General features: G+C 32.0%; 2 protein-coding genes across 12 annotated transcripts in view; one reads left to right on the top strand and one right to left on the bottom strand.

Moving 5' to 3' along the window:
* Positions 1-11762, top strand: part of LOC105332503 (uncharacterized) — a 32639-nt gene extending 20877 nt beyond the window's left edge. For 4 of the 11 annotated variants that reach the window (XR_010713819.1, XR_010713814.1, XR_010713815.1 and 1 more), the window contains exons 6-7: positions 967-1161; positions 9538-11762. Coding sequence is in view for 5 of the 11 variants with exons in the window: in XM_066083800.1 (XP_065939872.1) it covers positions 967-1137; positions 9538-9589 (223 nt within the window). In the remaining 6 variants the exon portion in view is untranslated. The remainder of the gene's footprint in view (positions 1-966; positions 1162-9537) is intronic. The other 7 variants (XM_066083797.1, XM_066083799.1, XM_066083796.1 and 4 more) reach the window with 3 other exon arrangements.
* LOC117684913 (uncharacterized) overlaps positions 3407-15891 on the bottom strand; it is a 65528-nt gene continuing 53043 nt past the window's right edge. Inside the window, exon 4 of the mRNA XM_066083802.1 lies at positions 3407-5498. Coding sequence (XP_065939874.1) covers positions 5437-5498 — 62 coding nt within the window. The 3' untranslated portion in view covers positions 3407-5436. The remainder of the gene's footprint in view (positions 5499-15891) is intronic.

The raw sequence follows: 15891 nt of genomic DNA, 5'->3' as shown, positions 1-15891 counted from the left end.
GGGGGGGGATTTTTACATAGGAATATATATAGAAAATCTTTAAAAATCTTGTTCTCAAAAAGTATTAGGCCAGGAAAGCTGTAACTTGTATGGATGCATCCTAAGGTAGTGTAGATTCAAGTTTGTTCAAATCATGGTCCCCGGAATAGGGTGGGGCCACAATGGGGGGGGGGGAATTTTTACATAGGAATATATAGAGAAAATCTTTTTAAAAAAATCTTCTCAAAAATGCTCCAATTTGAGTGGAAGCATCCTCAGATAGTGCAGATTCAGGTTTGTTTAAATCATGGTCCCCTGGGATAGGGTGGGGCCACAATGGGGGGGGGGGTATATAGAAATAGAGAAAAATCTTCTTACAGATACAACAAAAGGGGCTTGGTATTTACCATAAAAATATGTGATAAAAATCGGCAGATATTTTAAATTTTTTAAGCAAGATCTACCGTACTTAGTTGTCAAGATATTTTGATTTTGTTACTGTTATGAAAATTTGATCAGAGTTAAGGCTATTGTTGCTCAGGTGAGCGATGTGGCCCCTGGGCCTCTTGTTATTAATTTATTTAAATGTTACGATGTTATACAATGCTTTCAAAAACTTTATAAATGTTCAAGCTCGAGTTTTAAATATGGTTCTAAGGTGACCGTCAAAACCTGTTGACAATGTCTTGAATTTGTTATAAGGAATATCTCCTAAATGTGCCTGAAACACTGATTCAGGTGTCGGGTACATCCTCATCTGTTGGCACACATAGTACCAGATGGCTGTTATTTTAACACTTTTTCCAGAATCATGGCCTGAAAAAATGGGGTAAAATTTTGTTCCTATGTATAAAATGCACCCCTTACTTTTGATCAAATTTTGGCTGAAAAAAAGTGTGTAAGACAATTAAAATGTGTAAAGTTTATAACTATTTATGAAGCATTTCATACATAATAATAATAATAATAATATTTATATATTATCAGGCAGAACCCACAGACACTGGAAGGGTTCCGACAAGAAGCCAGTAAGGCGGAGCTAGCTGCCAGAGTCACGGCCAAACCTGAAGTCAGCGACACCCAGGCTGTCACAAACTACACCATGTTGACAGCTATTCAGGATCTCACCAGAAATGTACAGGCCTTACGGATGCTGATGTAAGCATGCCTTATATTGCTCAGGTGAGCGATGTGACCCATGGGCCTCTTGTTTCTAGTACTCTAACCTTACAAGGTCAATCTAGCAGTAACAGATCAATATCATTAATCTCCAATACATTTCTTTGAGTACTAGCACAAGTACAAAAAAACTAGACCTGTTTTTGTTTTTTAACAAAAAGGAAGGGCTTTTTGACAGCCCTTTAAGCCCCTTATTTTTAAATTCTTACTTTGTTTCTCAAAGATTGTGTATTTGATATAAAATAAGAACATGGTATATGTTATAGAACATATTCCCATCCATGAACCGAATGAAATGAACTTATGATTATCATACAATTTTTTAACAGATGATATACAATACTGTCATAACAGTATCCATGAATATCCAAGATCATAAAGTTTGATTTTCATATATTATGATAGAGGAGGTCTCATAAAGGTGATGCCTCATCTCGGTGAGCTTTGTAATCTGTGATTACCTATGTTTTGGAATTTTATTTTCAGAACCTTTTCCGGTCTGCTCATTATAGGTCCCTTATTGTAAATATGAAATATGAAAATATATTTGCTTGAAAACTATTTGAGAAAATGTTACATGCATGAATTCAATTGATTTAATAACATAGAAACTCCCATAAAACGATTTTCATCAGCTCATAAAACCAGAAGTACTCAATACTATTCAATGTATCTTGGAATATATGTTAATTAATTCCATATTAAACTATTTTAGAAAATGTAACATGCATGAATTCAATTGATTAAATAACATAGAAACTCCCATAAACGATTTTCATCAGCTCATAAAACCAGAAGTACTCAATACTTTTCAATGAATCTTGGAATATATGTTAATTAATTCCATATAAACAATGTCTGTAAGTCTTAAGAAATTCTGAAGGTTTTTTTAATTTTTTGTTTTATCATCCCCCCCCCCCTTCTCTCAAATTTGAAACTCAAAAACGGTAGATAGAGAAATGTCTACGCTTACAATTTTGTGCAACATATCAAGATACATCTAATTGTAAAAAGTAAGCGAAATATTGCGTTTCATTCAATTTTTACTATTTTCCTTGCCAAAACCGGAAGTACATGTAGCCCTTTCACAAAAAAATCTTACGATTAATTTTTATCGTAAGTGAAAACTTAAGTTTTTGTTCATTTTCACAAAACATCTTATGAGATTCTTACGTGTAAAATTTGTCGTAACTTTACGATAGCACATACCCTCTCGTAAGTATTTCATAACTGTAAATAATAATCGTTTTATGTAAAATATACAAGGAAAACAGCTAAATTTAATGTTTTGAGCCGCATTATACCGTTATTTCGCATTATATAACAGTTATTGTTGAAAAAATACACAAATAAATTCTCCAAAAAATTTTACGGCAAATTTTTCTCGTAAGATTTTCCTACGTCACACTATACACACATTGTGATTGTGACGTCATATTTTGATTTCTACTACATCACATTGATTTCACTCGATGTAAGGGGTATATAATTTCAGTTTGGCATCCTTTTTATGAGAATGTTGGTTTATTTATATGTTTCTCCTGTTTTATAAGAATTATTAATTGAATTCAAATCGTTGCTAGGGAAAGGATAAATCGTAAGTAAATTCTTAAGAGTGTGTCACAGAAAAAACCATGCAAAATGGTCCAGTAGCTAGGTTCTCCGATTGACTTCAAATTTTGTGAGCAATATCTAGTATATATGTATAGAATTTATACAAATTATTTTTGCTCTCGTGATAAAGGTATAGGCTGCATGGCCTGTTACTAAAAATAGCACTAAGAGTTAAAAATGAGAACTCTGATTACACTGTTTTAGTGATTTTTTGGAGGAAAAATAAAAATGCATTTCTGAAATAAATACAAATACTTTATTGTTTTTAAAAAGGTACAGGTTAGTACTTCTTAAACATATAGTCATCACAACTGACATTCATTTAGACTTAGTGCAAAAGGGTCATGAAATTGGCATTGTGCCCAATTCTGGAAAAAGTATCAATTTTATACAGATTTAACTGAACAATAGAATTCAAAGTGGAGATTTTATTCTCAAAAGTTTTGTTGCTTATTATTTACCAATCAAATGTGTACAACATATGAAAAATTGGCTGATGGCAAATATCTTCTTCAGTATCTTATCAACATCTAAACTAGTCACATTTTTACTACGAAAATGTGCAACAATACTGCAGGTGTAGAAGACAAAACTAATATACAAAATAATTTAAAAATCAAATATGTCTCTGAGGTTGTTCACAGTTGTTTTTTTTAATGTAAAAATAGAATTTGAATAAACATCAATGTAAATAATAGCAAAGTTTTTAAAGAATCCATCAAATTTTAGGGGGGTGTGTGAGGGGTAATGAATAGAATATTGGATCTTTAAATCATCTTGCATGTATATTCTCTTCATTAAACAAATAACCATACAATAACAAGTTTCAAAATGAAAAACCATCAACATTATAATACTATCATTCTTTCAAATTCCATTTATTTGAAATTGGAGAAAAGTGCAAAAAGGTCAAACTTGTCTTTCCAAATATTACATGTACATGCTATATAGTAATTCAACAATATGTTAACATATCATATCTAGGAATTTTTAATTAGTGATGAGCATTCTAAATAAAGATTTTGTGTATTTTTACATAAACCTGAAATGTTTAATGTTTTTTGCAATTTTTCCTCATTTCAATTTCAATTATAAAACATCCAACAGAATTCAAATTTTCATTCAATGAATACTAAATTTTCTAGACATGTACTCTTACTGAATGTTAACAGAAGTAAACAGATTATTAACCATTATGATACAAGTCATTTGATCAAAATATTCATTTGATTCTGAAGCAGGAACTATTTCTGCCCATTTGTCATTGTCATTAATACAATTATCTGCAAAATATCCATCTGACAACAATTGCTTTTTAGCTAACCTTAGTTTAGCTCAGGTGATCTTTTCTTATCATCTTTTGTCCAGCATCCATCTTTCTGTAAAATTTTTACAGTTACAATGGGAGAAAAAAATCAATCATTGATAATTTGTTGGCATTTTAAAAAAAAACTTAAAAAAAACCACTTGGCCATTAAGCATTGTGTGAAATCATCCCTAGGTAGAGTAAAGTTGGGCCACACTGGGAAGAGGGGACAAATATTTTACAAAGGTATAAATATATACATGTACATTTGCAGGAAAAATAAATGTTCCTCACAAGAACTTCAATGTTATCATTAATGATAAACCTTTGCAATGCTTTTTAATAAAGAGTTAATTTTTATTTTTAATTGTTTGAACTGAACACCTCCGACACCCCCACCTACCCCAGACAAACAATTCTTTGACCTCTGTAGGACTTCAGTGTAAAACATCAAATAGTGCAGAAATATCTATGATTCAGTTAACCAATATAAAATCCACTACAATTGTTTAGAATTTTTTTTTTTTGAATTAGACTTAAGATGGCTTGGTGGTCCAAAAATTAACCACTAGGGCCACACCAATATAATTTCTTGTTCGTCGGACACCCAGTGTAAAAAGGTACGAGCGGGCGAGCGATTAAATAATAAAATTATTATTTCTTGTAGCCAAAATTTTAAGGCGGTACATGAATAAATTTGTGCGGACCGTTATATTTTTCTACTTGTTTCTGATTTACAAATTTAAACTATTTAAAATGCGAAAAATAGAGCGGAAATAGAAAAGAAAACAGTGCAGAATTTCCTGGATGCGGGAAATTAAAAATATTATTATTTGTATAGTTTTATTTAAATAAGAGCGTGCGGGGTCCGAAGAACAAGAAATTATATTGATGTGGCCTAAATTGAAATTTGCTTAAAAGTTTTAAATATGATATTTTTGGCCATAACCTATTATTGAGTACAGATAAAATCCAATATATTAGCTTAAAAATTTGAACATTTTCCTATATCTTTATACAAAGCTCTTCATCTCAATGAGATTAATATATCTTAACAATGACCACATCCTTTTCTTCTGTTGGCTCTTGCTAGTTTCCACCATCAACAGTTCCTGACTAAATCCTGAGATGACTTTTGTATCAGGGAGTTATGGGACTCTCTAAAATGTTCACATTTTGCAGCATACAGATTTGCTGCTGTATTCATTCAAGGTTGTCGCATCTTGCAAATAATTTTTGGCATAATAAATCCAGACAGGAGTAAAACTGTTGAGGATTATTCTCTTGCCTTTCTGTATTATATTCAGAACTATCGTCCATCTCTTATTCTGTTTGTTCGGGACTGTTCCTGATGTTGATTACCGGTAGGTGAAACGGTTCCACTTCTTTGTTCCTGCTGAATTGGGAAATTCCATATACCCTGAAAGATTAATCAAAATATTAAGTTTGATAAACAATTTCAGTAGAGGGTGGGGTTGACATATAAGTTAAATATGAATTTCTTACCTTTCTCACTGACCTTGACCCACAACAGGGTTTTTCTCACAAGTACATGTACATTGTATTACCAAATATGAAACATTTGTCTCGATCTTAGTTTAAAACTAAACAGGTGGGGAAAAAAGAACAAAAAAACAAAAACAAAAAAAAAGGAACAAAAAGAAATCCTCTTTAATATTTAAACAAAAATGTGACACACGTTTAAAAGTACTACCTTTATGTACTAAATAGATCACCTTATTCTTTGTTATGGATTAAAAAAAAAATTAATTTAAAAAAAATTGATTCACCCTTAAGCAGTTATAAGTTCATTTGTCTAATACTTGATAACATATTCTTATTATAATCATCTCCACAGCCCAGTTTTTACATTTGTTTTTGGATAAAGTTTCATTATACATATCATCACAGCATGATTTCAAAATACAATTTTTAATGGTAAAAGTTTATCCAATATCTTAAAATGTACAGTTTTCTAACACATTGCATGTACTGTTATTACATGTAATTTTATATTTGTCTAGAATTTTTTGTACAGTGTCGGTTTCACATGAGATATTTCAATGTATAATATTACAAGTTACAGTGTGCATGTCTTTACAATTTGTCACCAAAGAAAGACAGCATGGTCAGACCAAATGTTCTGCATGTCTTTACAATTTGTCGCCAAAGAAATACAGCATCGTCAGACCAAATGTTCTACACAAGAATTAGATCAAGCAAGGTCCAGCAAAATATGAGTCTGCCATTTTGTATTACTATAGCTATTGTAAATGTTTGGTACCAGATAATAATATAAAATCTTAGTTAATTAATGGTGACATTCTACTTTATATACTGATCTGACAGAATTCCAAGCAATCTCATGAGGTTTTAATGTGTTTAATAATTATATATATACAGTAACTCAGTTCACTTTAAATCAATCATTATGCAGTGGTCTGAGTGAATAAACAAATGACTTACTGGATCCAATTCTGGGATTGTCCGTAGCCAGAACACTTACAAATTGTCAACTGATTGTCGGGGTAGGCTAGTCCCTCAGTCTGGTTTGGCTTTACTTTTCGCATTATTTCGGGTGGCATTACACATGACTTCATTTTTCCACATTTTAAACAAAAAATGTCTTTCTGTTTTTTGACAAAATCAGTTTTAGCGTGCTAGTGTCAATGGAACTGCTACTGACCACTTCTACAGACACACGATACATGTACATGACGATGCATAACTCCGGTGTGTTCATATATGGCAAGAAATTAGGACTATGTTTTGAGGTGATACTTTTGTACCCTAGGGTACACGTCCTATATCTTTATAGAGAAAAGGGTTACAAAAAGGGTACAGTTTAAAAGCATTGGAAAATGAAAGTAGCAAATTACAAAGATACTTGTAGGTCACTAAGGTACAGAGGGTACAGAGGGTACAATGGTAACATAATGACTGAATGCCATATCTTTATTTCCTCTTTAAAGTTTTTCATATTGATATTATCTCTTGTGAATCAGAGACATAAATAACAGAGATTGGCAACTGATCGAAATCTCGCGGTCCCTATTGTACAGTGTTCCCAGTTTAAATCAGTATATCTTTCTAATAAACAATTATATCGAAATATAAACGGCTAAAACCTATCACCAAAACATTCAAAATATTATATTTTCATGAGTTTATGTCATATAAACAATATTAAAAGAGGAGTTTTAGGAGGCAGTTGGCTACCCGTCGTCCGAGATTTCGCAGATGTTTTATAGCTGGCCAATATATTTTCTATTTATTAATCTTATTTTTCAATTTTTTGTTTCAAAAATGTCTAAAACCTATGCACATTTTTCATTAAAACAGTTTACGTTTGGTTTAAGATCATTATCTCAGTTTACTAAAAAGTAGTTCTCAAAGTAAGGTTGGTCCCGTACCATTTTTCAACAACAAATCACGCTAAAGGCGGAGTTGCCAATCTCTGTTATATATGTCTCTGTTGTGAATAATATAACTTGATTTTATTTTTAATTTCTAGGTTGGTCAGTACTCTTTATTTGATGTAATTAATTAGTTTTTGTTGAAATTACTAAATTGTCTATGAAGTCATTACCCTTGTATCACTTTCTCATAGTGTTGTAACCTACCCTGTATCCAAGTGTACCCTTTGTACCCACTGTACCCTCACAATCAGCTCCTTTATTTGATTTTTTAACTTAGACAAAAATATAGACTTCTTAACTCATTGTTTCACTTTCTCATAGTGTTGTAACCTACCCTGTATCCAAGTGTACCCTTTGTACCCATTGTACCCTCACAATCAGCTCCTTTATTTGATTTTTTAACTTAGACAAAAATATAGACTTCTTAACTCATTGTTTCACTTTCTTATAGTTTTGTAACCTACCCTGTATCCAAGTGTACCCTTTGTACCCACTGTACCCTCACCATCAGCTCCTTTATTTGATTTTTTAACTTTGACAAAAATAAAGACTTCTTACATCTGTTACTGAACCACCTACTTTCGGTTTCAGTAGAAATATATAGTGTACCCTATTTGTAACTTTTTGCTCAAGATATATATAGGGGTGTACCCTTGGGTACAAAACTATTACCTTAAAACGCAGTCCTAATTTCTTGCCATATCTAGGTGTGTTTAAAAAACAGGAACACGTTCCGAGCGTTGTAACAAACGCACATGCCGAGAGAATGATGCATGTATATCCCATGTGTTCTCATACAGTATGAAATAATGTGTATTAACTACACAAAATGTATGAAAATCTTCTGAAATCTGATGAATTCTGCTGCCTTTCCATTGCAATGCTGTTTTCTCCCTTCTTATCTGGAGAGTTCTATTACGGGAGACAACTCTTTAAAATATTAAATCATCATTTTTAGTGTATTTTAAATATTTATTTACTTTTTCAGTATTTTTAATGTTGTTTAAAATCATGTTAACATTAATACTGTTTATTTGTCATCAATTTATTCCATATTACTTAAATTTAAACAAAACATTAGTACAAAAGAAAGCTTAATTTACCCCACAAGGTCACTAATTCAAGTATTTATTTAATATCTTTCTAATAAAATGCCATCGGTGGATTTTTAATATTATATACAGCACAAGTTATCTTTTTATTGCATATAATTAAATCAAAATATATTCTCCACTTAAGCTGTATCATTGCACTAAACTCCAACATAAAAACCAGAGGTTATAAATTAGGTCTGATATATAGCTTCATTATGGATCATAAATAGATGCAATCAATGTGAAAATTTAATATATTTAACTTTAACAATGCTAATGATATAATCAAGTTATGGTGTGACAATCTCTTTGTAGTGATTAAACAGAGCGTTGCATATCTTATATTGCTAGCGCCCATTATTATGCAATTATTTGGCTAAAAATAGAATTGGGTTGTTACTAAAAATAGAAACAAATGACGAAATTTCTAAATGTATTTTTTAGATCCTGCAACACCATAGATCTTAAATATACAAAGTAAAATGAAAAATTCTATGTACCCTCCTGGACGAATTTTTAAGATTTTGCATGTTTTTCTCTGAGACACACTCTTAAGTAAAACCTGTTACAAATGCGTTCATGAAAAGCACTTAAGATTTCTCGTAAGAGATTCTTAAGTTGAAATCTTACGCAAAACCTTAAGATTTTTTGTGAAAAGGGCTACAGAACCGGAAGTTAAAACCTTACTTACGCGTGTCAGAACCAATTGCTATAAGCCTATGCAATCAAAATTTTTTTTTAATATCTTTAACCGTATCCTTAAAATCCTTGACAAAACTTTGTTGAAAATAATGAAAATAAAAAAGACAAAAACAATAGGTCTTTTTGACCGAAAGTACTAGTTAGTTTTGAGTGACGACTCAATCTAATAATGATCCTTTTATCTCACTTTAATTTTTTTTAGATTCTTCTGTTTAAGTTTTTTTTAGATTCTTCTGTTTTGTAGGGTCACTATGGTAATGCTGCATTTTGGTTTATTTATGGACATTGACAAATAACCACTTTCTACAAACACCAATTCGAAATTTCCGAACACAATGAACAACAGAACTTTACGGAAAAAGCTTGACAGTGTGCGAAGTTGTGATCATCAATTTATGGACATTAGCTCTGACTTGTGATACATGCTATATTGATACATGTAATCCCAGTGATATGTTGCGTTCTACATTCAGTGTCGATATATGTATAGCTTTTGTAACAATGATTTCATTAGATTATATACTTTGAACACATTTTGCCATTATATTTCTATTTCATGAGTGCAGGTTCATTTTGTGTTGCAATTATTGCAAGTATTGTGTTCCTTTTTTATTGCAACGTATGCATTGGTATAAACATTATTTTTATTGTTTAATACAGCTATAGTGTACATGTTTATTTCTCATTTGTAGAAACATTTTTTTAGATATATTTATTACTTACATTAGATTCAAATTTTTTTCTGACTCGAGTTATATGCTTTACTCTTCATTGTTTTTTTCTACATTAGGCCTCAATTTGAGCTTCCAAAGAGTGTATAGAAAGGAATGTAGTCATAATGCATATTTTTTTATTGCTAAAATTAAAATATGTTAGACGGACAGCATGGTCATGTTTATTAGAAAAATTGGATTTATAGGAATCAGTAATTACCTTAAAAGTATTGTAAAACTTTGTATTTTAAGTTAAGTACATGTATAAAATTGGCATTTAAAAATTATTATCTTTGTTAAGCTGATAGGTAAATTCTTTAGGCAAAACTGATACTTAGTTCATGTTGACATTTGTCAGCAGATAAATAATGTTATTCCCTAATAAAGGGAGGAATTTAATTTTTGCTATACCTAAGTGTGTTTTTCGGCCTTTTTTAGTATAACCAAACTTGTCAGTCTTTAACATAAATTCCTTAAGGTGATGTTTTGTTTTTTAGAATCTGGCATGTTGGCTTATTTATTTAGATACAACAAAGAAACCTTCTGCGCATCCTTTATGCTACAACATGTAGCAATGGTCTCTGTATGGGTATGCTCCTAAATTCTGGCTTGCCAAAATTCCCGTTACATGTAACACAAATTTTTGGGATCGCTCGAGCGTGCTCACTCTGTTGAACAGGTCATTGATATCTCATTAAGAAAGGAGTATAATTAGAATATAATACATCGCGCTCAAAAACATCAAAGGTCTCTACCCTGTCATTTCTGTCATTATTGCAATGTAAAATTGACAACAAAATTCTACTTTTGGTAAAATAATCACTTTTCCTTGTCATTGCAAACACTCAAATAATGTGATAAAGAAACAAAACCTTCATGAATGGTTGGCCTTACTTGCATGAATGTATTTGAGAGTAAGACAGACATAAGACAGTCTTTGTAACATAAAATGTGATGAGTTGTCTTTAGTTAGATTTACTTTTTTATTTTGTTCTAATTGAGGCAAAAATAATCTTCTGAGTGTGCCATGAGGTGCATATTGTATATGTATCAACTGTTTTGCGAAAGCTAATGAATTTATTTTTAAAACTAGATTTATTATCATGTTTATCAAATGAAGTTTTCAAACTAAAGAAAAGAATTCATGCTCTTTTTTAAGTTAGTGAAATTTTAAGCAGAATTTAACGTTTTCGGTAGTTTTCGTACATTCTGGAAAAACGGCATTGAAAGCCTTTTTCTTCCAAAGCCGAAATATATAATGAAAACTCAATAATAACATATGTAATTTGATGTACTCTGTAGCCATCCTTAAAAAATTGTTTGTTTGGAATTGCCGCCTGATGGTTTTAGGACCCAGAAGGTGGGGGGGTGAGGTGTTTTTTTAATATATTTTTTTAATCAGAAGTCTAACTAATTAAAAAATTGATAAAAAATATAAATCTCAATAAACAGTGGAAATTTTTTTTTTCCTTTTTTCTTTTTCAAAGAGATAATGAACCATACAGAAATGTTGCTCAAAAATAACCCTTTCACCATTAAAAAAAGAAACATTGTACAAAAACTTACAATTGTTATAATAGAATACAAACCAAACATTTATGAGGTGCAAGTCAAGTTTTTAAGATTTAATGTCACCACTGACACCAGTCGATTTTGTAGGAATTTCTAACTCTTTGTTTGTACAATCCACGTACACAAACTGAAAGAACCACACATAATTCAAGGTAGGCATCCTTGGGTAATCCACACTGACAATTACCGCTTTTCTTTTATTATATATATTTATAAAAACATTTTATTTTTTATAAATCAAAGTTAAGTCTAGTGTATACAATAATGTTTATGTTAAGCTTGCATTAACCATGTGTGAAATAGGAAGTAGTTTAATATAGCAATGTTATTAGATTTAGATATTGACTTCTGAAATATGTACACAGAAGTTTCATTTCTTACATCAAACTCATTGTATTCCAAAGTTAAATAGGGTCTAGCACAAAAGATTTCTTAAATAATTTTATTCTAAACTTAAATAAACTGTAATTTTCAAGGTTCCTAGTTTGTGACTTCTAGCATTAGGAAGAATCCGAGATAAATATTTATTGTGGATCTTGTACATAATAGTAAGTTTAGACATTCTTCTTGTGTCAAAAAAAGTTTCCCAGACTGTTTCACAATTGAGTGATGTTTTTAGAAGCAGTGGTTGATAAATCTGTACCAATGTGGACAGCATATAACTGAACCTTCTCAATAGTTTTTCAATTTCATATTGGCTACAACCATCCAAAACAAATGAGGCATATTCGAGAATAGGCCTTACAAAAGTATTATGTACATTTTGGAAGGAGTATTTTTTCCAAGGTTAAATATTTTATTTTTTTCAAAAGACCTAATTTTATAGTGCTTTATTTACTATAATGTTAATGTGCTCTGACCATTTAAGATCACTTGCTAAATGTAGACCAAAGTGTGTGTTCAGATATATTCTAATTCACAATGTTGAAAAAATATTTCTGGTAATTAACTTGATTTTGTGTGAAAAAAGACAGCCTTAGTTTTTGTAACCGAGCAGTCAAGCAAAATGAAGATGGTGTACTGTGTTTCTGATGATTTTTATTTTGAATATATAGAGGCATTGACCTACAAAATAATACATAATATGAGAAAACTGACAAAATGAAAGAAAATACATTAGCTATAAGTTACCACAAATACATTATACGTTTCATAAAAAATCAATTTCAGTGCGTACTGTAAAGAAAGCTAACCTTTGAACTTTACAGACACAATCCAAGTATTATAACTTTAATTACAAAAATACACTTTAGTATTGACAATGCAATTAAAATAAAACCAGAGACTAAACATTTACACTGATAAGTAAGACATAAGTTAATATGAAATTTACATACCATAAGATGCAACAGATATCAACCGGATGGTATTTTCTTGAAACTGTATACTGCTCTAACTTAATTAGAATTATAGGTAACTTATTTATACACCTAGCTTCAAAATAATTGGTTAATATTATGAACCAATGAAATTACAGATAGGAAGAACTCAATTTACTTGCGCAGTTAAACTTTGGCTGATATAATTTTAAGATTCTATTGAACAAAACGAAAAATAGAAAATACAAAACGAATAAATACACATAGACATATTACTCTACTATCACATTTTGATAGGATTAAATTTACATAACCATCGACTAAATCACTGTTCCAAAGTATATAAATCATGACTGGTATTGTAGTAAAAACATGCAATGCATATTGGATACAAAATTTTGTCGTCAGCAAAAAGTATACAAAAAGATAACATTTTGTTTGAGACATCATTTACATATATCAAAAAGATCAAGGGCCTCTAACACTGAAGCTAGGGGCACACCCAATACTATATAAGTAGTAGATGACAAACAATCTACACGATCGAGTTCTAATCAGTATCGGTAGATCAAAGCCTTCAGTAACCCCCCCCCCCCCCTAAAAAATGTCATTTTTAACCAATTATTTGACCCCCTGGTCTACCAGAGAATTTTTGAAATCTTTTTACAAAACAACATGACACCCAAAATCAAACTCCAAGAGTTCAGTTTGCTGGTTTATAAGATGTAAGAGCAGTTTGAGAAAGTAAAACGTGACAGACAAACGGACGGACGGACGGAACAGGGTAACAACAATATACCCGAACTTTCTTTAATAAGTGCGGGTATAATGATTAAAAATTTAATGAAAGATGAGTGGCTAATTTTAGGGGTCTTAGCCTATCTTGTCCTTTCACAGGGATGCAGATGCAATAGGTGTAGCATTCGCTCATTTTGGCTTCATCTTAGTATTGAATGTCTACTTGGAATATGGCTGATTTAATAAAAATGATGCAATATATAATTGATACACATGCTTCAGTTTATTCTAGAGATTACTGTAAACCAACTTCTCGTCTTCTTCACCTTGTAGAGATTACATAGTTGTTTTATTATTTCCGCTTCAAAACATTTCCCCTGGTCTGAATGGATACGCTTACACACACCGAATTTGAAGAACAGTTCATTCACTAAAACTTTAGCCACAGTCTGCGCCGTCTGATCTCTTGTTGGTACAGCGATCGTCCATTTAGTGAATATATCCGTTATCACTAACACATTCTCCAGTCCTTGGGCTTTCTCCAACATAGAAAAATCTATTGCTACACATTCTAATGGTTCAGATGCTGTTAAGTGTCCCATGTTGGTGTGCACTTTTGGAGGAGGAATCTTCGAAACTGCGCAACGGTTACACTGTTTACAATAATTCTTTATTTCTGCAAACATTTTGGGCCAGTAACATCTCATTCGAATGGAGTTAAACGTCCTTTCAATACCTTGGTGTCCTAGTTCATCATGAAGACTCTGTAAAACGAATTCCTTTAAACACTCTGGTAATAGAATCTGTGTAAGTTCTCCAAGTTTTGGATCCTTAATCTCCCTATACAATACTCCATCTTTCACTGTAATATGCTTTAACTGTCTTATAAGAATCTGAACACTTTTACTTTGCCTCCTCGCGAAACTAGCTTTCGGAACTGTATTTGTTTCTACATACACCTTGCACACGCTAATCGATTTATCTTTTGACTGCATTTCGGCTAATTCTTCCATAGAATAAGTTGGAAAGGTATTCACAAAAGAAACATCAGAAGATTCAATAAATATAATCGAGTTTTGTGCTGATTTAATTTCCGGAGGAATTATGGATCCCTGAATGCACTCACAAAGAATATCACTAGGTAGACGAGATAACACGTCAGCGTTCACATTCTGCTTTCCAGGTCTGTATTTGATTTCAAAGTCGAACTCCGCAAGTTGTGATGCCCACTTCTGCTCGTAAGCACCGAGCTTCGCTGTTGAAAGATACTTTAACGGATTATTATCTGTTATCACAGTGAATTTATTTCCAAGAAGATAATCTCTAAACTTTTCCGTGACACTCCATTTCAGGGCCAATAACTCTAACTTCAGACTGCTCATATTCTTTGCCGTCCGCTCATTTGGTCGAAGACTTCGGCTAGCGTATGCGATCACAACCACCCGTCCGTTTTGATTTTGCGACAATACGGCTCCAAGTCCGTGTGCGCTTGCATCCGTTTCCAACACAAAAGGTAAGGTAAAATCCGCATATCCGAGTAACGGGGCTGTTGACAACACTTTCTTTAGCTCTTCAAAGGAATCTTGACACTGTTTAGACCACTTATCTCCAAATTTGGTTTTGGGGTGTTTCATGTTGTTTTTAGATATTTCTAATAAAGGTGCGGCAATCTGAGAAAAATGGCGAATGAAACGACGATAGTATCCTGCAAATCCCAAAAACGATTTCACTTCTTTCACTGTTTCAGGTACTTTCCAATTGGTAATACACTTAATCTTTTCTTCATCTGTACTAATTCCGTTTTTGCTCACCACATGGCCTAAATATTTCACAGATGGTTTGAAAAATGTGCACTTTTTCATTTTCAATTTTAATCCATGTTGTTTTAAAATAGTAAACACTCTGTCAAGTCGCTTGATATGTTCCGGAAGGGTCTTGGAATATACGATGATGTCATCTAAGAAAACTAACAGGATGTTGAAAACTTCTTCTCTAAAACAGTGCTGCATAAGACGTTGGAACGTTGCCGGTGCGTTTGTAAGTCCAAATGGCATGCGGTTGAATTCATACAATCCAAAGGGAGTCGTAATCGCGGTTTTCTCCTTGTCTTCTTCTGATAATGCTATCTGGTTGTATCCTGAGGTAAGATCCATTGTGGAAAACATAACGGAACCATGAAGAACGTCAAAGGTTTCTTCGACTCTGGGTAACGGAAACTTGTCCTTAATTGTTTTGTCGTTTAGCTTCCTGTAATCT

Source organism: Magallana gigas, chromosome 5 (genome assembly GCF_963853765.1).
Source record: "Magallana gigas chromosome 5, xbMagGiga1.1, whole genome shotgun sequence".
In the NCBI taxonomy this organism is placed as follows: Eukaryota; Metazoa; Mollusca; class Bivalvia; order Ostreida; family Ostreidae; genus Magallana; species Magallana gigas.
Note: the sequence above shows the minus strand (reverse complement) of the source record. Positions and strands in the feature narration are given on the sequence as shown.